Here is a 23,864-nt window from a genome sequence, read left to right on the forward strand (position 1 = left end):
GTAGAACTAATCTGTTATGGAAAAGCTGCCTTTGGGATGCCTTTAAAGAAAGAGAGAAGAAAGAAAGAAAGAAAGAAAGAGAAAGAAGAAAGAAAGAAAGAAAGAAAGAAAGAAAGAAAGAAAGAAAGAAAAGAAAGAAAGAAAAGAAAAGAAAGAAAAGAAAGAAAGAAAGAAAGAAAGAAGAAGAAAAAGAAAAAAGAAAAAAGAGTGAACTTGCTGCTTGTTTGATTTTGAATCAACTTACTCCAAGAATTTTCACTGAAGCAAACAAGATGGGCCCTGCGGTGCGGGACAGAGGGGACGGAGCCTCGTGTGTGCAGAGAGCGTGGAAACTGACACCTGTGCAGGTAGACTGCGTTGAGGCGCCAGGTGACGGGCCTGGCCGGCGCTTTCCCGTGTCGTGTGCCCAGCTCCCTAGTAGCCTGGCAACTGAGGTCTGGAGCGGGAGGAGGACGGATTCACGAGGGTGCGCAGCCAGCGGGACACACTTGGGACGACACACTCCATGCTGCACCTGCCGCCAGCTGGATTTGCCTAGGGGTCGCACCTCCTTAGAGCTCCGTGCGAGGTGTGCAGTCTGATGTCCACACATGTGCCAGCAGTGTATGAACGCAGGTGGTCAAAACAGCAGCAGGAAGCACCCCTAGAACAACTGCAGTGAGCATCCGGGGCTGGGAAGGCGGACGGCTTGGCCCAGGTCCTGGGGCTCTGGGGGGAGGGACTAACAAGGACCCAAAGCCTTCCAGGCGGATGGGAGGCTCCCTACGTCATTCTGCTGTGCGTGCAGTCTGGTCACCTTGTTTCCCAGGATCGCAGTGAGGGTGGGTAACAGAAGATCAGTGATGGATTCCTCCCCTTTGTAACCTGGTGTTGCCTCAGAAACACCTCCATGCAGCGTCCCCGGGGGGCTCCGCGTGTTCCAAAGGAGAAAGTCTGGGCTCAGATCATGGCACCCAAGCTCCATCACAATCAGGCCCTATCCGCCCTTCCTGACTCTGCCCTCCCACCTGCCAGAGCCCTCTCCCTGCACCCCTCCCCGGGTTGGGCCCCTTCCCCAGGACCAGCCCCATCTCATCCAAGCTGTCACTGTCATCCTTCAGAGGCCAGCGTGGCCACCGCTGCTCTGGGGAGCCTTCCATGATCTCCCTCCCAGTAGTGGGGCAGGCCCTCCAGTCCTCTGTCCCTTCGCCCCCAGGCTCGTCCCCAGCTGCGTTCCCACCACTTACTTACTGTGTCCCTCCCCAGGGCCCAGAGCGAATTGGGGTGGACACCAGGCCTCTTACATCTCTGACCTCCCCCCACCCCAACGGTGATGATAGTGCCTGCAGATTTGGGAAATTAGTCCTGGCATAAGTGAGCAAGTCCGTAACACGACCCACGGTCGTCATGACTCTGAGTATTGTTGGCTCCCTGTTTCAGGAGAAGGCTACACGCACCAACATTAGCGCTCGGTTTAATGCCCATTCAATGTAACTTTAAAACTACTTTTTCTTGAGCATTTGAAGATTGGTTCTAATTAGATTAGATTTCCTTAAATAAACATGCATTTATAGATTTAGTGCGGCTGATTCTTTAGAACAAACACCTCACAAGAAAGACAAAATCGGGAGGAGCAAGATGGCGGAAGAGTAGGGTCCCCAAGTCACCTGTCTCCACCAAATTACCTAGAAAACCTTCCAATCATCCTGAAAATCTATGAATTCGGCCTGAGAATTAAAGAGAGAACACCTGGAATGCAACAGTGAGAAGAGTTCGCGCTTCTATCAAGGTAGGAAGACGGGGAAAAAGAAATAAAGGAACAAAGGCCTCCAAGGGGGAGGGGCCCCGCGAGGAGCCGGGCTGAGCCGGGGCGAGTGTCCCCAGGACAGGAGAGCCCCGTCCCGGAGACGCAGGAGCTGCACCGACCTTCCCGGGCGGAAAGGGGCTCGCGGGGAGGTGGAGCAGGACCCAGGAGGGCGGGGATGCCCTCGGGCTCCCTGGGACAGTAACAGACACCTGCGCCCCGGGAGAGTGCGCCGAGCTCCCTAAGGGCTGCAGCGCGCACGGCGGGACCCGGAGCAGCTCGGGGGGGCTCGGGCTTGCAAGTTCCAAAGATAAAGAGAAGATCCTTAAAACAGCAAGAGACAAGAAATCCCTGACTTTTATGGGGAGGAGTATTAGGGTAACAGCAGACCTCTCCACAGAGACCTGGCAGGCCAGAAAGGGCTGGCAGGATATATTCAGGGTCCTAAATGAGAAGAACATGCAACCAAGAATACTTTATCCAGCAAGGCTCTCATTCAAAATGGAAGGAGAGATAAAGAGCTTCCAAGACAGGCAGCAACTAAAAGAATATGTGACCTCCAAACCAGCTCTGCAAGAAATTTTAAGGGGGACTCTTAAAATTCCCCTTTAAGAAGAAGTTCAGTGGAACAGTCCACAAAAACAAGGACTGAATAGATATCATGATGACACTAAACTCATATCTCTCAATAGTAACTCTGAATGTGAACGGGCTTAATGACCCCATCAAAAGGCGCAGGGTTTCAGACTGGATAAAAAAGCAGGACCCATCTATTTGCTGTCTACAAGAGACTCCTTTTAGACAGAAGGACACCTACAGCCTGAAAATAAAAGGTTGGAGAACCATTTACCATTCGAATGGTCCTCAAAAGAAAGCAGGGGTAGCCATCCTTATATCAGATAAACTAAAATTTACCCCAAAGACTGTAGTGAGAGATGAAGAGGGACACTATATCATACTTAAAGGATCTATTCAACAAGAGGACTTAACAATCCTCAATATATATGCCCCGAATGTGGGAGCTGCCAAATATATCAATCAATTATTAACCAAAGTGAAGAAATACTTAGATAATAATACACTTGGTGACTTCAATCTAGCTCTTTCTATACTCGATAGGTCTTCTAAGCACAACATCTCCAAAGAAACGAGAGCTTTAAATGATACACTGGACCAGATGGATTTCACAGATATCTACAGAACTTTACATCCAAACTCAACCGAATACACATTCTTCTCAAGTGCACATGGAACTTTCTCCAGAATAGACCACATATTGGGTCACAAATCGGGTCTGAACTGATACCAAAAGATTGGGATTGTCCCCTGCATATTCTCAGACCATAATGCCTTGAAATTAGAACTAAATCACAACAAGAAGTTTGGAAGGACCTCAAACACGTGGAGGTTAAGGACCATCCTGCTAAAAGATAAAAGGGTCAACCAGGAAATTAAGGAAGAATTAAAAAGATTCATGGAAACTAATGAGAATGAAGATACAACCGTTCAAAATCTTTGGGATGCAGCAAAAGCAGTCCTAAGGGGGAAATACATCGCAATACAAGCATCCATTCAAAAACTGGAAAGAACTCAAATACAAAAGCTAACCTTACACATAAAGGAGCTAGAGAAAAAACAGCAAATAGATCCTACACCCAAGAGAAGAAGGGAGTTAATAAAGATTCGAGCAGAACTCAACGAAATCGAGACCAGAAGAACTGTGGAACAGATCAACAAAACCAGGAGTTGGTTCTTTGAAAGAATTAACAAGATAGATAAACCATTAGCCAGCCTTATTAAAAAGAAGAGAGAGAAGACTCAAATTAATAAAATCATGAATGAGAAAGGAGAGATCACTACCAACACCAAGGAAATACAAACGATTTTAAAAACATATTATGAACAGCTATACGCCAATACATTAGGCAATCTAGAAGAAATGGACGCATTCCTGGAAAGCCACAAACTACCAAAACTGGAACAGGAAGAAATAGAAAACCTTAACAGGCCAATAACCAGGGAGGAAATTGGAGCAGTCATCAAAAACCTCCCAAGACACAAGAGTCCAGGGCCAGATGGCTTCCCAGGGGAATTTTATCAAACGTTTAAAGAAGAAACCATACCTATTCTCCTAAAGCTGTTTGGAAAGATAGAAAGAGATGGAGTACTTCCAAATTCGTTCTATGAGGCCAGCATCACCTTAATTCCAAAACCAGACAAAGACCCCACCAAAAAGGAGAATTACAGACCAATATCCCTGATGAACATGGATGCAAAAATTCTCAACAAGATACTGGCCAATAGGATCCAACAATACATTAAAAAAATTATTCACCATGACCAAGTAGGATTTATCCGTGGGACACAAGGCTGGTTCAACACCCGTAAAACAATCAGTGTGATTCATCATATCAGCAAGAGAAAAACCAAGAACCATATGATCCTCTCATTGGATGCAGAGAAAGCATTTGACAAAATACAGCATCCATTCCTGATCAAAACTCTTCAGAGTGTAGGGATAGAGGGAACATTCCTCGACATCTCAAAAGCCATCTATGAAAAGCCCACAGCAAATATCATTCTCAATGGGGAAGCACTGGGAGCCTTTCCCCTAAGATCAGGAACAAGACAGGGATGTCCACTCTCACCACTGCTGTTCAACATAGTACTGGAAGTCCTAGCCTCAGCAATCAGACAACAAAAGGACATTAAAGGCATTCAAATTGGCAAAGAAGAAGTCAAACTTTCCCTCTTCGCCGATGACATGATACTCTACATAGAAAACCCAAAAGTCTCCACCCCAAGATTGCTAGAACTCATACAGCAATTCGGTAGCGTGGCAGGATACAAAATCAATGCCCAGAAGTCAGTGTCATTTCTATACACTAACAATGAGACTGAAGAAAGAGAAATTAAGGAGTCAATCCCATTTACAATTGCACCCAAAAGCATAAGATACCTAGGAATAAACCTAACCAAAGAGGTAAAGGATCTATACCCTAAAAACTATAGAACACTTCTGAAAGAAACTGAGGAAGACACAAAGAGATGGAAAAACATTCCATGCTCATGGATTGGCAGAATTAATATTGTGAAAATGTCAATGTTACCCAGGGCAATATACACGTTTAATGCAATCCCTATCAAAATACCATGGACTTTCTTCAGAGAGTTAGAACAAATTATTTTAAGATTTGTGTGGAATCAGAAAAGACCCCGAATAGCCAGGGGAATTTTAAAAAAGAAAACCATGTCTGGGGGCATCACAATGCCAGATTTCAGGTTGTACTACAAAGCTGTGGTCATCAAGACAGTGTGGTACTGGCACAAAAACAGACACATAGATCAGTGGAACAGAATAGAGAATCCAGAAGTGGACCCTGAACTTTATGGGCAACTAATATTCGATAAAGGAGGAAAGACTATCCATTGGAAGAAAGACAGTCTCTTCAATAAATGGTGCTGGGAAAATTGGACATCCACATGCAGAAGAATGAAACTAGACCACTCTCTTTCACCATACACAAAGATAAACTCAAAATGGATGAAAGATCTAAATGTGAGACAAGATTCCATCAAAATCCTAGAGAAGAACACAGGCAACACCCTTTTTGAACTCGGCCATAGTAACTTCTTGCAAGATACATCCACGAAGGCAAAAGAAACAAAAGCAAAAATGAACTATTGGGACTTCATCAAGATAAGAAGCTTTTGCACAGCAAAGGATACAGTCAACAAAACTCAAAGACAACCTACAGAATGGGAGAAGATATTTGCAAATGACATATCAGATAAAGGGCTAGTTTCCAAGATCTATAAAGAACTTATTAAACTCAACACCAAAGAAACAAACAATCCAATCATGAAATGGGCAAAAGACATGAACAGAAACCTCACAGAGGAAGACATAGACATGGCCAACATGCATATGAGAAAATGCTCTGCATCACTTGCCATCAGGGAAATACAAATCAAAACTACAATGAGATACCACCTCACACCAGTGAGAATGGGGAAAATTAACAAGGCAGGAAACAACAAATGTTGGAGAGGATGCGGAGAAAAGGGAACCCTCTTACACTGTTGGTGGGAATGTGAACTGGTGCAGCCACTCTGGAAAACTGTGTGGAGGTTCCTCAAAGAGTTAAAAATAGACCTGCCCTACGACCCAGCAATTGCACTGCTGGGGATTTACCCCAAAGATACAGATGCAGTGAAACACCGGGACACCTGCACCCCGATGTTTATAGCAGCAATGGCCATGATAGCCAAACTGTGGAAGGAGCCTCGGTGTCCAACGAAAGATGAATGGATAAAGAAGATGTGGTTTATGTATACAATGGAATATTACTCAGCTATTAGAAATGACAAATACCCACCATTTGCTTCAACGTGGATGGAACTGGAGGGTATTATGCTGAGTGAAGTAAACCAATCGGAGAAGGACAAACATTATATGTTCTCATTCATTTGGGGAATATAAATAATAGTGAAAGGGAATATAAGGGAAGGGGGAAGAAATGTGTGGGAAATATCAGAAAGGGAGACAGAACGTAAAGACTGCTAACTCTGGGAAACGAACTAGGGGTATTGGAAGGGGAGGAGGGCGGGGGGTGGGAGTGAATGGGTGACGGGCACTGGGGGTTATTCTGTATGTTAGTAAATTGAACACCAATAAAAAAAAAAAGAAATAGAGCCAAAAAAAAAAAAAGAAAGACAAAATCGAATGAATAATGAGCCTACATTTTGCACGCTCATGCCTCAGGTCTACCCTACAGCCAGGGTTATTTTTTCATTAGTCCATAATTAATTTTCATGCCTTCTTAGAATTATTACTGTATTTTGTATATGTTACTATATTTTATCTTTCTTAAAATTTTTTACTTTTAAAAAAGATTTTATTTACTTGAGAGAGAGAAAGAGAGAGAGAGAGAGAGAGAGCTCGGGGTGGGGGAGGGGCAGAGAGCATCTCAAGCAGACTCCCTGCTGGGGAGGGAATCCCATGTGGGGCTCGATCCCGAGATCATGACCTGAGCCGAAATCAAGACTCAGATGCTCATCCAACTGAGCCACCCAAGGAGCCACATCATGTTTTAAAATACTATCTCGGGACACCCGGGCAGCTCAGTGGTTGAGCATCTGCCTTCAGCTTAGATTGTGATCCCGGGGTCCCGGGATGGAGTCCCACCTCAGGCTCCCTGCTTGGAAACTGCTTCTCCCTCTGCCTATGTCTTTGCCTCTCTGTCTGTGTTTCTCATGAATAAATAAATTAAAAATCTTAAAAAAATAAAATACATACATCAAAACAAGTTTTCCTCAGTTTCTGGAGGCTGTGTGCACACATTCATATACACACTGTTGGAATCATCCCTGTTAATCAAGACAAGACTCCACCTGGTGCCTGCCAAAGGTTCTTTTTTTTTATTTTTAAAAAACATTTTATTTATTTATTCAAGAGAGATAGAGCACAAGTTGGGGGGTGAGCAGAGAGAAGGAGAGAAGCAGACTCCCCCTTGAGCAGGGAGCCCGATGCGGGATTCAATCCCAGGACCCCTGGATCATGACCTGAGGTGAAGGCGGACGCTTCACTGACTGAGCCCCCCAGGTGGCCGTAGGACAGAGGAGTTTTGGAGACAAAAAGCAGAGAGCAGTGCATGGAGCTCTGAATCTGGATGGAACGTGCCTGCTGCCAGTTCTAGAGCTCAGAGCCTGACGGACAACTCTTGTTAAGGTTATGGGTGTACACAGCTCTTCCCAAATACATGTTGTTGTTCTGCTTCACATTGAACAGCCCATTGATCCACTAGGATGTCTCCCCAAATGCCATGGGCCAAGGGTGTGGGGAAGGGGAACATGTCTGTCCCACTTTCCTGTCTGTGGCCCTGAGCTCCATGCATGCTGTACCACAGGGATGTACACCTGTTCCTCGGGGATGCTCACCTGTCCCTCAGAGATGTTCACCTGTTGCTCAGGAATGCTCACGTGGGCTGTAAGGACGCTCACCTTGGCCATAGGAACACTCACCTGGGATGTAGGGATGCACACCTATTCCTCAGGGATGCTCACCTCTTCCTCAGGGACGCTCACCTCTTCCTCAGGGACATGCACCTGTTCCTCAGGGATACTCACCTGGGCCATAGGGACCCACACAGTCTCACAGGTGTGCAGCCTGCCAACCACCTGGTGCTAATCCTGAACCAGAGAGACTGAAAGTTTGAGGGGAGCCAAGCCGACTGCCTCCTGCCCTATTCGAGCGGAACTTGTCTCTGTTAGATCCCTAATAAGCAGCCGTATTCGCCTGAGTTCTGTTGCTTGGAAGTCAACACTTAGTCTCCTGCTGCTGCTGAAACAAATCTCTACCCTCAGTGGCTTGCAGTTCTGGACGTCCGAATTTTAGTGGTTGGCGGGGCTGCGTCCCCGCTGGGGCTCTCGGGGGCACCTGCTTCCTTCCACCTGCTTCCGCAGCCCGCCTGTCCTTGGCCCGTGGCGCCCTGTCCCCCACCTCCAGAGCCAGTGACGCACAATCGGCCCCTCTCTGACTCTGCTCCTGTTACCGCCCCTTCGCCGTGTGAGATGACGCGTTCACGGGTCCCCGGGATTAGGATGCAGAGATCTTTGGGGGGCATCGCTGCCAGCTGCAATGCTGCATGAGAGAAGACAATTAAGTGACATTCCATGTGAACGCGTATGACGCCCACATGGAGTATGTATGTATGACATGTATGTATGTATGTATGACAGCATGTATGACAGTCCGGAGTCCTACACAAGTTTCTGATCCAGTGTGGTGAGTATCTGAGACCAAAGATGTCCTAGCTCCGTCACTCACTCGGGGGCCACCTGCCTCTAATGAGCAGCTCTGTGGCTCCTGCCTGATGGCGCTGTGCATGCAGTGACAGGATTTACTGCTGGATGTTTCCTGCCCAGAACCCCGGCCTACTCGTGTCCACTGGGGACACCCCTAGGACTGCTGGAAACCCCTCAGCCTGCCATGTAGTCGGCGCTCACCTGAATCTGGGCTTTAGTGACCCTCTGTCACGTGTACCCCTGTGAGGACCCATCTCCCCAGATCAGTGTCCTCTTGCCAATGGCATCCTCCACTGGACGGGCTCCAGGGTTCTTGGGAACAAAAATACTCTCTCTCCTGAGACACCTTCCTTGACATTACGCAGTACATCCGTGACCTGGCAAATCCCCTCCCAAAGCACGTGGCGTGTGTTTCCAGGGCTTGAAAACTAGAAAAGCGTGACCTCCGTACACAGCACCAGGACAACTATTTGAAATGCGATTCCAGCGTATTATTCCCTATTTGGGGTAGGTGGAGTTTTGTAAAAGAGAAACTGACATTGAGGTGTTTGGTTAAATCAAAGGCAAGATGAACGCTGCACTTCTGGTGGGAAGGAGGCGGCTCGCGGTACCCGAGATCCCCAGGGGATCTGCATCTGCGGGTCTGCATCCCTGTGTCAGCGCCGTCCGGCTCTCTGGACGCTGATCAGCAGAGAGACGTACGTAGAAACGTTGGAAAAAAAACAAAAGAAAACCTCCTTACAAACCTGAAAAGAGACCCCATCAGGCTTGAGGGTGTCCAGCTTGTGTAGTCTGTGCAGATTTGATGATACAATACTCCCCAAAACCAAACCATCGTCAGTTTTTTAATGAAAATAATATCTTAGTTATTTTAAAGCTCAAATGTCCTATAAATGAATCGTGCGTGCCCTTCATTTAGGGACGCTGCACCGGAGGGGGGTGGGGAGGAGCCCGCTCTTCGTGACCCCGCATCCCTTCCCACTGGCCCGCCAGCCCTCCAGACCTCGGCCCGGGGACGCCCTGGCATCCTGTGCTTGTCAACACGGTGCCATCTGGTTGTGTGGCTTTGGAGCGCGTCTGTGGTTCCGCAAGGAGCGCCGCGGCTGAGCCAGGCGCCCCGCCGCCACCCCCGCCCGGTCCCCCCGGGTCTTCTAGCTCAGGGGCAGGGAGGGGCCTAGGAGGGCCTCAGGAAGGCATGTCCACCCCGGCTTAAGGCACTGATGTGCTCTGCACGGCTGCACCTTCCTGGATGCCTGGCCCCGGGCTCCCCGCGCTCTCACTCCCCGGGCTCGGGGGTCTGAGGCGACAAGGGTCCTGAAGCCCAGTGCCCGGCCTCTGGGGGCTGCTGTGGGCCACGTGGCGGAAGCCTGTGCTCTTCCTTCTGTCTGGTCCTGACCGTGGGTGGACCCCAGGCCGACGCTTCTCTTGCCGTCTCCTGCGGCAGGTGCTGCCCAGCATCTGGCGGTCACCGGCAGCCTCGGTTTCCCCACATCCCCCCGTCTGGCCAGCCTTCCCTTTTCATAGGCAAACCCTGCCTGCGGCTGCGAGGACCCCTGACTCTGTGGGCCGTCCCTCCACCCTCTCCTCGAGGACAGTCATCTCCTGCTCCCCTGGGCCTCTGGGGGGACCTGAGGGTGCTCCTGCCCCCCATTCCCAGGATAAGGGGTACCCACGGACCTAGGCCAGCCCTGTCATCCCCCTGCTGCTCGGCGTGGGCCAGGGTCTTCCCTGGATTTCTCCAGAAGAGAGAAGGTATTTCTCTCTTTACCCTCTCACCCTAAAATGAGATGTCAGACTGAACCCAAGAGACTCGGGAAAGCAGAATGTAGCTGTAGGAGGGGTGAGCGGGGCAGCGGTGAGCCCAGCAGGGGAGGGGATGGTCCCACAGGGACCACGGAGGTCCTGCCCCGTCCTGCCGGAGCCCGTGACGCCCCTTGGTCCCTCGTCTGCCGCTCTCAGGCATTGTCCTATTGCAACGTCACCCCAGAAATTCACTGTAGGGAGACGGTGACGGCGGAGAGTGAGTCCAAAGCTAGCATCTCAGCAGAGGCCTCGGGACTTGGCTGGCGACACGGCCTCCCTTCCTGTCGGGGTCCACCCTGCAGCGAGCTGAGGGGCCTCCCACACGGGGGTCGGGGGCACCAGCACACACAGCTTCAAGCTGAACCTGCGAGTCGGATCGACAGACAGGAGGAGCCTTCGAGAAAGGGCAGCTTTTGGAGATGGCGGGCGGGTGGGGGTGTCCCCCTTCCTGCCCGTGTCCCCCTCCCCCTGCAGGCCAACACCCAGGGTTTGCCCCCTTCCTGCCTGTGACCCCTCCCCCTGCACCCCACACCCAGGGGTTTGCATCCATCTTGCCCGTGTCCCCCTCCCCCTGCATACCCACACGCAGGGGTTACCCCTTCCTGCCCGTGTCCACTGCCCCCCTATATGCCCACGAGGGCCCCAGGCTGCAACCTGGCTGTGCCCTACCTGTGGATCGGTTTCATCCCCGTGAGAGGCTGGGCTCAGCCATCTGCCCTTACGTGCTATCTAGCAACTTCCAGCCAAGGGTCCCCGCAGGTGGGAGGACTTGGCAATGGGGGCACCCTCTCCCACAGTGCTTTCCAGCCCAGTGTGACCTCCATGGCACAGGAGCTCACTGCTTACTTCCCCATTCCATCCAGAAGATTCTCATCATGACCTCCCATGCCCCTACGTGTTGGTCTTCCAACCTCGAAGTCCGGGGCAGATGGCATCCCGTTTGGAAATGCAGTAGGAACCTTCACCTTCACCTGCAAGACCTGCTCCCTCGGAGATGCCTCGGAGTCGGAGATCGCTCGTGGCCCAGGCTCCTGTACTTACATTTTCCCAGAGCTTCTTCTCTCCTGGTCCTTTTCTGGGAGGTGAGTCTTGGCTCTTGTGTCCACTTGCACTGCCGGCTCTGTTAGCACCCAGTCTGGAGGATCGGCAATAAACCCCCCAAATCCCCAAAGCTGGGAAACCCCCACCTCCTATTCTTCTTGCGGCCTCTCGTGGGACTGCCTCCTTTCTCCCCTGGGAGACTCTGTGTGCTGTGTTTGTACTGTCCCAGGTGCTCAGGTTCACACGCAGTGAAGGTGCAAGGACATGTACACCCATTCCAATCTCCCAGGAGTGAGAGACCAAGGATCTTTAAAAAAAAAAAAAAAAAAAAAAAAAAAAAAGAATGACCACATACCTCCTGGAGAAGTCTCTGGACTATGCAGTTTTGACTTTTCTACCCCAGCAAGACTACGTTTGTTTTCCCTCCGTGTCCCTTACACAACTGTGCACCTGCATGCAAACTCAATGCACATACTGTTTCCTTTTGCTTTTGAAGTTGACATTGGCCCATTATAACTTTGGTTTAATTGGCTCACATTCTGCTGTTTGAGAGATACATACTGCCGAGACTGTGCATGTTTGTCCTGCCACATGGTCCACGGCTGTAACACTTCAAATGCTCAAAATTATCTTTCCTTAATAGCACACACCTCACTCATCTCTGCAATGCTCATCCTCCCATCAGAGTCATTAAAACCTGGCTCATGGTGAAGGAGTGAGTACTTGAAGACACGGAGGGGGTGAGAGCTGACCTCTGATTTGCCAGTGGTGGCAGACGCGTGGTTGGTCGTGTTAGAGCGCACCTCAACTTTTGTGGAAAAGAACCTATTCTTTCTCTGCCAAATACTATAAAGTAGAAACCTGAAATACAAGATCAGAATGGTCTTGCTGCTCTTTGATTCCTACTTGACTCCTTTAAATCTTTCCTGGAACGAGTCTGGGAACACATAAATGTACTTACGCATGAAACCAGGCAATGAACAAAATATGCATTACAGCCTCATGCCAAACCTAATGGATTTTTTTATCCTCTTTTTTTCTGAACCATTCAGATCAAGCAATAGGATTTTGTTAGCCATTCAGGGGAGCCTGCAGGTGGCATCAGAGCCCGTAATCATATGCTGGCAACAACAGCAATGACTTTCTTATGTTCTCTTTCTATGGCTGCATCACCCTCCCTGTATCCTGCGTCCCCAGACTCAATGATTTCTTCTTGTCTATCTTAAATTTGTTTTGCTTTAGCCTTTTTTTATTGTGGTAAAATAAGCATAACGTGAAACATGCCATTAGTGACATTTGGCACATTCACACCGTTGTGCAGCCATCACCAGAACATTTTTGTCTTCTGAAAGGAAACCCCCTACCCACTCGCTGTCACTCCCCTGCCCCCCACCCCGGGCCTTGCAACCACCAATCTGTGTTCTGTGTCTGTTGATTTGCCAATTCCGGACATTGTCTGTATATGGGATCCTACAACATGTGGCCTCTTGTGTCTGGCTTTTTTTTTTCTTCACTCCGCATAATATTTTCAGGTAAATGCTGCAGCTTTTATGTCTAAGGACTCTTCAGTACTTGCTTATGTGGCAGGAGTGGTGGGGACGCCGCTGGATCTGGAAGGTTCTGAGATCCCATGCTGGGATGGGAACCTATCAGTGAGGGGGGCCAGCCAACAGGGGGCCACTTTTTAAATATGGTTGATGGCTGCCCCCAGTGGGAAGCTGTGTGGTACAGTGTCTGAGTTAGGGCCCAGGACCTATGAATGACAGAGTCATTTGGGTATTTTGGGGGAGATTTTCAGCAATTGGCCTCACCTCAGATGACTGATCATGAAGTTGAGAAAAATAATTTTCAATAAAAAATGGTGTATTAAAAAACAAATTTTTTTTTGGCTGGGTACAGTATACTTTATTGATGGTACATGACAAGGTAGGGCTCTCCAAGCCCCTCCCCTTCCTCGGGGTCTAGGATGTAAATTGGAGGTCAGGAGATTCTCAGTGTGTTGGGGGATTAAGTTGGGGCAGGGACTCCCCATTAGCTGAGGGCCTCTCTCTTCCTCTTGTTCTTGCTGGGGCTGGTGGTCCAGGAGGCTCTTACTCCTTGGAGGCCATGTGGACCATGAGGTCCACCACCTGGTTGCTGTAGCTGAATTCATTGTCATACCAGGAAATGAGCTTGACAAAGTGGTCATTGAGGGCAATGCCAGCCCCGGCGTTGAAGGTGGAAGAGTTGAAGTCACAGGAGACAACCTGGTCCTCAGTGTAGCCCAGGATGCTCTTGAGGGGGCCCTCCGATGCCTGCTTCTCTACCTTCTTGATGTCGTCATATTTGGCAGCTTTCTCCAGGCAGCAGGTTAGATCCACAACTGACACATTGGGGGTGGGGACACGGAAGGCCATGCCAGTGAGCTTCCCGTTCAGCTCAGGGATGACCTTGCCCACAGCCTTGGTGGCGCCAGTGGAAGCAGGGATGATGTTCTGGGCAGCCCCTCGGCCGCCACGCCACAGCTTCCCAGAAGGGCCATCCACGGTCTTCTGGGTGGCAGTGATGGCATGGACGGTGGTCATGAGGCCCTCCACGATGCCGAAGTGGTCATGGATGACTTTGGTGGTGCAGGAGGCATTGCTGACAATCTTGAGGGAGTTGTCATACTTCTCGTGGTTCACGCCCATCACAAACATGGGGGCATCAGCAGAAGGAGCAGAGATGATGACCCTCTTGGCCCCACCCTTCAAGTGAGCCCCAGCCTTCTCCATGGTGGTGAAGACCCCAGTGGACTCCACAACATACTCAGCACCAGCATCACCCCATTTGATGTTGGCGGGATCTTCCTCCTGGAAGATGGAGATGGACTTCCCCGTTATGACAAGTTTCCCGTTCTCAGCCTTGACTGTGCCGTGGAATTTGCCGTGGGTAGAATCATACTGGAACACGTACACCATGTACGTGTATGATCAATGAAGGGGTCATTGATGACGACAATATCCACTTTGCCAGAGTTAAAAGCAGCCCTGGTGACCAGGCGCCCAATAAGGCCAAATCCGTTCACTCCGACCTTCGCCATCGTGTCTCGGGGACGCGGCCGGCACAGCACCAGACAATGTGGCTGTCTGTCAAACGGGGAGGAGCAGAGAGCCAAAAACCAAAAAGTTAACCTTTGGCCTTTTTGGTAGTGTTTTCACCTAAGAATCCTGAAAAGACTGTTCTAATAATCTTTTCTCATGTTTAAATAAGTGTACAGTATAATTGTAATATAAAGGATTTCTGAGCGCAGGCAACAGGCTGGGTGGTGTTCTCCCAAAAATCGGAGGAAATTAGCCAATCATATCATATAATTTAATCACCACCTGAATGTGTTCTGCTTTGCAGAATCGTTATATTTACATACACACCCCATCAGGTCCCAGTGACGTGGTCAGAGAGCTGGATGCAGAGGTCAGGGGCTGAGCTGTTGCTGTCTCTGGCGAAGGAATCCCTGGTTTTCCCCAGACCCTGTCACCTTTTTGTTTCCATTTCCAACATGTGGGAATGTTGCTTATTCTTTAGTTTATGGAGCTTTTGAATTATCTTTCTGACATTCAGTCCATTCCTAGAAGCTCCAAACGTAGCTTCATTGAAGGGAAAAATGAGAACAAAGTTCCCTGCCTGGAGACCCGGCACTTTGCCGTTGTCCAAGGGGATGCACGGGGAGATGCTGGTCTTGTCTGTGCGTGACTGAATGAGTGACATGAATGGAATGATCTTCTTGTGGGGCGAGCGTCTGCCCTTTAGCTTTGGCTTGGTTTTGGGGGCTTCTCTTGTTGACAGAAGTAGGTCTTTCTTCCTGCTAGTCATTTCCCTAGGCTGGGAGGCATGCTTATTTTCAGGGCATATTTTTACAGCTTTCTTTACAGCAGATTCGTCCTTAAATGTTCTACTCGTGAACTGTAAGAGGGACTCACAGGGAAGAGCACTGGAAACCTTGTTGAATCTGCCCGCATCCAGCTTCGTGAGGGAGACGCTGTGGCTCCCCTTTGCACCATCACGACATCCCGTCCTCTCGTTTCTCAGACCCTGCAAGTAAATCAGTTCAATGGTGTCATGGATAAGTTTCCTCTTTACCGATATGTCCGCTGAACAATCTATGGACAGGGCAGGGCTGAAGTTGACCTCTAGAAGCCATGGTTTCAAGTTGTCATCAATCAAAATATCAAACCCAAAGAGCTCAAAGCAGTTGGCTGCGAAGGGGACCAAGGGTGCGATGGCGAGCACCGTGAGAATAACCACCTGGGTGATTTTCTGCCACAAAAGCAGGTCATCCACATCCCAGCTGCGAAGGTAAGAGAAGAACCTGCTGAGGGTCCACTTGCAACCGTGACCGATCACTTCTTTGATTTTCTCATACGAGACCCCGGATTTATTGATGCTGCTGTTGGTCAAATGGGCATAGTTGTTCTGCAAATTACTGAGGTCAAACTTTTCCGTGGCAAACCGCACTAACCCTTCCTGATAGATATAAATGGTCAAAGGCTTAAAGCCGGTGACACAAACGTAGATGCGGAGGTCACATTTATATCTGCCCACAAGGAGGGGGTTGCAGATATATTTCTGTACTATATATGTATCGTCAAAGAGTAAGTCTTTAATGTCGCTGAAAATGATGATCCCCTTCCCACGAGAAAGTTCGGCAGGCTTGCAAATCCAGTAGCTGTGCTTGGCACCCAGCACGTGCTTCTCCCTAAAGTACTCGGCCACGAACTTATTGTAGTCATTGGGCATGATGAATGTCAGTGGGATGAACTCGTACAGCGGCGTGCCGTACATCCTCTTCATGTGCTTCAGGTGTCTGGCCAGGTGGTCCTGCCTGGTGAGCTGGGTGGTGCCTGGGTGGTGGTTCAGCCGCTGCCACGGCTTAACGTTGATGTGCTCGGTCATCCGGAAAGACGACGTCCTCCAGTACAGGTTCCAGTCTTCCACGTTCTGCTCTCCTTTATCAAATTTGTCCCACCCACGCTCCAGCAGGACACTCTGCACCACTTCTGGCGTGGTGTCGTCCACATGAAACACTGGTGGCTTCAGGATGGGCCCTGGAGGTCTGTCTTCCACCATCAAATAAGGCTCGCTTTTCTAAAAATTGATGATCACAAAAGCGTTAGCAGGTGGGTGGGGAGATCACAATCTCAAGGAGCTTTCACATAAAAGAGTCCATGTCCCATGGCCAGCTGTTTGGTCTGTGCCTTCCCTCACATCATACGGTCTCCCTGGATACCCACATTTCCACTACGCCTGCGAAAACTGACCTACCCCTCCCTGCACATTCCGTCTCTCCAGAGCTACCTGCCCATTTATTCCTTTTAGTGACATGTTCAAAGTGTTGGCAGTCACACCGTCGATGCTGCTGAGGGCCGCTCTGCTCTGTGCCTGGAGGTGCAATGAATCCTGTTGGCCTAAAACCCGAACATTCTTTAGAAAAAGCAAATGTCACATTTTGCATTATTTTGAATTTTAACATGGAAAAAAGTGTGAGATGCTGGCATTACATGATTAGCAGGTGTCCCTTGGCCTGAGAGGCTCAAGGAGCTTAGACCAGACACCTATGATGGCCACCAGCCCCTGCCTTGCATCCCCAGGGTCAGAGACTGGGTTCTCTCAAACACATGCTAACTTGCAAGAAAAAATAGGAAAAATTTGAGTTTTAAAAAACTCATTTTGTAAAAACAATGATTATGTCAAGATCATGCCTCACATTTTGCAAGATACATCAAAAGTGCACACTCAACAATTTTCTGAAATTTCAAAGGAAGAAAATAAGACCGTTTTTGAGAAAATCAAAACTGATGATGAGGCATGATGTTTTGTTATGACCTAGGGGGGAAAAAAGTCTTAAGTCTCGGGTAGGGTGGGGGGGATGTTGATATTCCGAAGTCCTAAAACAACAAGCTCATCAAAAATTCCAAGTTCAGGCAATTTCGACTTGTTTCTTTGACAACATTAGGATTGTTCATGCATAATTTATCATCTAAGGAGGCAAACATAACTTACTTGGTGGAAATTCTGCAGTGTTTGAGAGATTTTGACTGATGCTAAAGGAGTAAACTTTGACGTGTACTGTATGTTCAGTGAAGTCAGTCTGACCAGAGAGAAGGTGGGTGGGAGGGAGGCCGGAAGGGAGAGAAATCCTGCTTGCTCACCCACCTTTTTTTTCCAGATTTGAAACTGAGAAGAGTCAAGGAGTGAAGCAGACACCTTGTTCCCAGCGACTTTGTTTCCGAATCTGAAGCCAACCGTAGAGAACAGCTGGCCTCTGGTCCTGAGGCTGCCAACAGGCTGGGGCGGTGGCTCCGAAACAATGTCCAAAAGAGCTGTGAACACAAGCAGCGTCAACAGATGAACACGTGCCTTGCCGGTGCTGTTACTGCTTGGACCAGGAGGAGCGCACAGAGTTTGTAAATGCGGCACGGCTATGAAGAAATCCAATCTTGGCGATCCACAGCAATGTTTGCCAACCATGTTCAATGACATTAATAGGTATTTTAGCAGAATGTGTGTGTGCACACACATGTGAGGGGTGGAGAGGAGGAAGGTCCGGAGTCACAAATAATTATGGAAGCTGGATGAGACACAGTGGAAAATGTTTTTACTCTTTCCAGCTCCAAGAAATATGCCATCTTTCCTCCCAAGCTTATTCGATCATGAAGCCCTCTTAAGATTGCTGTTATATCAGCTACCATTTCATAAAGCGGAGTGGGAAATACTGAGTCAGGCAAACCAAACTGATTATTGTCCAATTTCTGGCAGTCTCCACCCTCCCAGCCCTGGAGGCTATCAAGAACAGTGTGGCATTGTGGTTGGAGCCTTGTTTTGTGGGGAATCAGCACTTGGTGGCTAAGAGCCTGGCCTCTTTCCCACCCCGCAGGTCAGTGGACAAGAACAGATCTGAGATGCAGCTCTCGAGGCCGGTCTGCAAACCCGGGTTCCCCCACCAATCAGTCAACCTCTGAGAGGTGGTGTTATAGAGTTGGTTTAATGAGAATTCGGGTACTTTGTAGGGCTGCTTATGCAATGCACCCACTGGATCCCATTTCAGCTAAGTATCTGTCTTCCTGTTAAAATTTCATGGAGAAATCAAATGCATCACTAAGAGTTTTTTCTGGGGCAGCCCTGGTGGCTCAGCGGTTTAACGCCGCCTTCAGCTCAGGGTGTGGTCCTGGAGACCCAGGATTGAGTCCCACTTCAGGCTCCCTGCATGGAGCCTGCTTCTCCCTCTGCTTGTGTCTCTGCCTCTCTCTATGTCTCTCTATGTCTCTGTCTCTGTCTGTCTCTCTCTCTCTGTGTCTCTCATAAATAAATAAAATCTTTTAAAAAAAAGAGTTTTTCTGCTCAATAAAAGTTCTTCTGGAGCTGCTGACATTTCTCCATCCTGCCTCTTTCAGACTCACGGATGCTGACAACAGCAAGTAGTTCTGACTGATTAAGAAAAGCCTGTGGGACGGGGAGGAGGCACAGGGATGAAAAACGGGTCAGGGATAAATTCGCAAGCCCTCCCTGGGAGAGCGTCAGGACCGGGTCTTTGGCGAGAAGAGGCCATCACGGGGGAGGCAACATGGGTGGTGGCTGAGTGAAGAGGAGCCAGCAGAGGACCCTCCAGGATGAGGCTTGGTGTCCAGGCTCCTTCCCGGTATTCCGTGGTGCACATGCCAGCTCCAGGGCTTTGGCCTCCGGTAGGTCGGAAGGAGGAGGTGCTGACTTCAAGGTGAGTGAGGATGTTTTCACTCTAGGTGAGACAGCGATGGTTGGGGGCAAAGCCACCTGCCCGAGGAGACTCGGACAAAACCTGTGGCACATGCTCTTGGGGCCTGGAGCCACAGGGCCTCGGCTCCTTTCTGGAGCGGGCCTCATGAGCTGACCATCACACCATGGTTGCATCTAGAAGAGATGGCTTTCCTCGTGGGTAAAAGTGAAGCTATCCACGGAGGTTTTCATAATAACCCATTTTCTTCCTGGCCTGAGCTGAGGGTAAGGAAGTCCTCATCTGTAGGAGGGAGGAAGGTGACGAGGTGACACTGCTCATGGCCACGGCAGGACCAGCCTTGGGAAGCTCCAGCTCCAGCTGTGGCCATGTGGTCCATGGATGTAGGAGCACCTGCGAGATGCACGTGTCCTTTCCCTGTGTTATGGTGTCCAGAGGTTGGCCTCCTGCTGCTGAAGGAGGAGGTGAAGGGGGAGAAGAAGGTGGAGGTGAGGGGGGAGGAGCATCGAACTCCAGCAGAGGGTTGGAGGTGTCTCCTCCATGGGGTGACACCACTAAGGCTGTTTGTGTAGGCGGGTGGTGGCTCCCGCTGTCACCGTTCCCTCATGTATTTTTGTATACAATTAAATACCCCGTGACCTTAAGAGGAGGGGCAAATCGCTGCAAGGCACAGGGCCTGGGGGTTGAGGAGGGAAGCAGGGAGGCCCTGCAGACGAGGTGAGAAACACCCAAGACCAGGCCAGGGAGCAGGAGCTTCAGAGGTGCCAAGAGTGATCAGGGCCTGGAGGTGGGGCTTCGGGTCACAGGGCGGGGGCCACAGGATGGGGGTCACAGGGCAGGGGCGACCGTGTGTCCTGCAGGGAAGCGGCATCTCGAGCCTCTGCCATTGTAAGGGGAGGAGGCTTTGTATTTCATTACATGCGTCCGACCGTCTGTCCTGGCCTTGACAACCGGCCTGTTTACACCAAGGAGCCGTTGCCCTGGGACCAGCAGGGAGGTGGGGTCCCTGGCACCCAGTCCGCACACCTGCGCTCCACGCACACCTGCGGTGAATGTGCTCCAGCCCGGGTTGTGTGGGCTCTGCATGTCTGCGCTCAGGCCAGGAGGTCGGGGTGCTGTCGCTGTAGGTGCCCCCACCCTGGGGTCTCTGGCTAGGTCTCTACAGGGCCCTGCTCGCTGCCCCTTCCTGGTGTGGAAATGGCCACACGCCTGCCTCATCCAGCAGAGTAGGAGGTCATGAGGTCAGGGCCGTCTTTAGTGTCTTTCTGCATCGGCTGCCCTGTTTGCAGAACAGCTGAACGAGCCAGCAAACCAGGCGGCGTCGGGGCAGGGGGAGCATGGGGGTGACATTTTTTTCCTATAAAATTACAGGAATGCAAGCCATCGTGGATTCCTCCTCCTTTTCAGCCGAGGGTAAATAATCCGAGTACAGACAGGTAGAGGATTCCTACTCTATTGCTCATTTCTGCCTCAGATTTCTTCTCCCTTTTTATAACATTATAACATCCCACGTATCTATAGGTCAGGAGCCAAGAGGTTTATGGCTAACTTACGTTTCTCTGTCTCGAACCCAAAATTCAGTGGAAAATTCTATTCCCAACTAAAATCGACATCACCAAATCTGACATTTTAGTGAATAAGCACTAGATCTTTCCACCTTCTGAGTGTTTAAGTCAGTAACTATGTGTTTAAACGGGTATTTGGACTTGAAAACTGTGACATACAAGCTGTATGGGCAGGAAATTGAAATGACTGTTATTATAATGAAATTAATTAAAGATACAAATAACTCATATAATAACAGCGGTGCTGGGTATTTTATTTGCACAGGCAGGGAGCCCTGGCTGTTTCCCAAAGGCATCCATTTATATTAATTGATGCTTGTAATAAATAATTAAAATATTAAGTTTGGTTCACTGTACTGATATTTAAAAGGCGAAGTAATGTACAATTCGGTGTAAATATCATATATAAACACACACATATGACATGAAAATTTAATATGAAATTGTTAAATATTTAAAAATATTTGCCATTTGTCCAGGGCTGGAGTGGAGGCCCTTGGCAACACGATTGCTGCAGCTCTAAACCTGAACACAGGTGGGACTGCTGGTCAGAAGGGCTCTCCTTACCCTGAAAAGAAGCCACTTAACATTGTCTCCCAACTTGAAAACACTTTATTTGGAATACAGTTCTCCTCCGCCCTGGGCAGTCACGCAGACATATCACGATTGGCCCAGAAATATATCAAAGTAATAATAATTACTAATAATACGTACACCCTGCCAGTTCACCGCAGAGAAATTGTTACCTCTGTACAGTCATGTTGGTAGAGTCATGCTCTCTCGCCTGCCGCTCCGGATGCACTCTCCGGTGGGAGGCTAAGCGTTCCAGGTGTGGCCCCAAGGAGGGGCCTTGTGACGTGGGCACAGCCTTGGCAGGTGCACAGCCATAGATCTACAGACGCAGGAAACGGCGCGTCTGTCAATGAGGCTTGATGGATAAAGAACCCCTGTGTGGCATTCCAAGGTTAAGGTCAGGCTCCATGTAGAAACTTCCAGAAGGAAACCAGAACATCCTGAGCCAGTCTCCGAAGGGGGAAGGGTCCCCCGGCCCACAGGACGAAGTCCACATGCTTTAGGAGAGGGACAGCATGTGACTGGGAACGTGGCTGGAACATTCCTAGGGTGCAAGCCCTCGTCTGGATGGAAAACATCAACACGCATTGCGACAGAACCACCATCTGACGACTCCGTGTGTGAAGCAGGAACAAGAAAAGGCCCAGTGAAGCTGGTGATGTGCAACTGGAGACGCACAACTCAGGGCAAGCCACGTTCTTGGCTCTTCCTCGGCTGGACCTGGGCCGATTTCACCAGAGCATCAGCAGCATCGGAGGAGCAGCAGCTACCCGGCTCTTAGAAGCCGCACATCCAAACGTATGACTGGGTCATTACTATAATCCTGGGGCTTTGTGGTCTCCTGAGTGTGGCTCAGCCTTGGTCACAGGGTCACACAGTCCCAGCCCACGGAGGGAGAGGCTTCTCTTCCCCTGACCTCAAGGATGTCCCTGGGTATGCGGAGCCCCACAGGAGGGACATCAGCTGCATTTAACGTTGCCATCGCTACAGGACCAGGGAGCCCTGAGAACGCCCCTGCGGGCCCCCAGCTTCTCCGGAGGACTGGTTCCCACGGATGCTAGCTCCCGGCACCTGTACACCCACCAGAGTGCTAATTCTCCCATCTTCTCCCTTGTAACCTGGGACCTCAAGATACAACCAGAGCCCATTCTCTCTGCGTGCACTATCTTTTCACACATTGACTGCTTTGCGGGACCAACAGCCCCAGTGGCTGCCTTCCGTGTGGACCGGGACCCCGCAGCAGTGCTAGGCCCTGCAATCGAGCACCATGCATGGCTGTCATCATTGGATGGAGGCAGGAAATATTCCGAGGTCAGGGAGAAGGATATTCCTTCTCAGGTGACCCTAAAATTTGACACTGCAAGAGCAAACACAGATCCCACTGATGCAGAGAACCAGTTTCTTTAAGAGCATCAGTCCACGGGTTCCCCCAGGGTGTCTGTTTACATCGTACACATACGTAGGATGAAAGAATGAACACCTCTCATGTTGCCATAAAAGGGTCTCGGTCTTTCAGAACCTTAACAATTAATTTCAACAGCATCTTCCCTGCTCTCACTTGGGATTACTGGGGACTTGCTATACGCAGCCTGTGTGTCCTTGTGTCCCACGTGAAAATGTGGTTTTGTTAACTTTTTTGTTAACTTGTTTACCATCCATGGTCTAGCCTTCAGCCATACTGTAAACATCTAGAAACGTCCGCCGTCCTGCTGGGTGTAAGTGCTGCCCATGAGACTGACACTTCACACTCCTCAGTGAGGTGACTTTCAAATTTAGAAGTGGTTCACACATTTTTATTGACTAGCAAACAGCAGTGGCTGTGGGCTCCCAGGGAGGCGAAGCCAGGTGGTGGAGGAGGGACTGTCCTCTGCAACCATTTTTTTTTTTTTTTTTTGGAAATACATTACTATTACCTTAAACTCAGAACAATTTTTACTTATTCTAAGTCGATGCCCCTGAACTATTTTTTGCATTAATAATAGGTTGTAATTGATGATTAAAGCCATCAGTTCCCTGGGGGCAAAGGCCACATCTGATGACACCTTGCACCCAGAGTCCCAAGCGTCACATCCATCTGCAACAAGCCCTGATGGAACAGAACTGACTCAGAGTAAAAATGTCCATTGTCCCAGGACTTGCAGAGCTGAGCCTGTCCCTTTGTAAACTGCACATAGGAAGGCAATGTCCTGTGGTGATTTTTTTATTTCCTACTGGAAAGCCTTCAAAATATCCTGTCTATGTCTGAAGGCCACACTTCCTAGCATGGCATTCAAGGCCTTCCCCCGAGTCCTCAGCCTCTGTTCAGCTGAAACCCCATCCCAGCCCTGACTTCCAGCTCCACACATGTCCCACACCAGGCCCCTGCTGTGGCCTCCGTGCATCCCTACTTCATGTCCCCCGCTCCCCTCCCCTGGGGCCCACGCCCTTCACACTCACCTTAGTGAAGGCTGCTCCCCTTACATTGCAGCCATCTGCATTCCAGGACATGTCTTGCTCTGCTCCAAAGCCTTAGCGTCCATTAGATCTTGGAAAACTCAGGCTGCTCAGGATGTTTGGCTTGACCCCT

General features: G+C 49.6%; 1 protein-coding gene and 1 pseudogene across 2 annotated transcripts; both read right to left on the reverse strand.

Annotated features, from left to right (window-relative positions):
* Positions 1–13,342: 13,342 nt before the first annotated feature.
* LOC144315268 (glyceraldehyde-3-phosphate dehydrogenase pseudogene) lies at positions 13,343–23,861 on the reverse strand (annotated as a pseudogene). Its single transcript, XR_013381016.1, has 2 exons — positions 23,735–23,861; positions 13,343–14,541 (listed from the first exon to the last, which is right to left on the reverse strand). The product of XR_013381016.1 is annotated as a glyceraldehyde-3-phosphate dehydrogenase pseudogene (transcript).
* Positions 14,497–23,861, reverse strand: TTLL2 (tubulin tyrosine ligase like 2). Its single transcript, XM_077899721.1, has 2 exons — positions 23,735–23,861; positions 14,497–16,537 (listed from the first exon to the last, which is right to left on the reverse strand). The coding sequence occupies exons 1-2, from the start codon at positions 23,783–23,785 to the stop codon at positions 14,927–14,929; spliced, it is 1,662 nt and encodes a 553-aa protein (XP_077755847.1). The 5' UTR covers positions 23,786–23,861; the 3' UTR covers positions 14,497–14,926.
* Positions 23,862–23,864: the final 3 nt, after the last annotated feature.

The sequence above is a fragment of the Canis aureus genome, chromosome 1 (assembly GCF_053574225.1).
Source record: "Canis aureus isolate CA01 chromosome 1, VMU_Caureus_v.1.0, whole genome shotgun sequence".
Classification (NCBI taxonomy): Eukaryota; Metazoa; Chordata; class Mammalia; order Carnivora; family Canidae; genus Canis; species Canis aureus.

What these genes read in the sequence shown, in the direction of transcription:
- TTLL2 (XM_077899721.1), bottom strand. Translation starts at nt 23,785, where the DNA reads ATGTCCTGGAATGCAGATGGCTGCAATGTAAGGGGAGCAGCCTTCACT. An exon ending in GGGGAGCAGCCTTCACTAAG is followed by an intron (nt 16,538 to 23,734) that starts GTGAGTGTGAAG and finishes ATCAATTTTTAG; the next exon opens with AAAAGCGAGCCTTATTTGAT.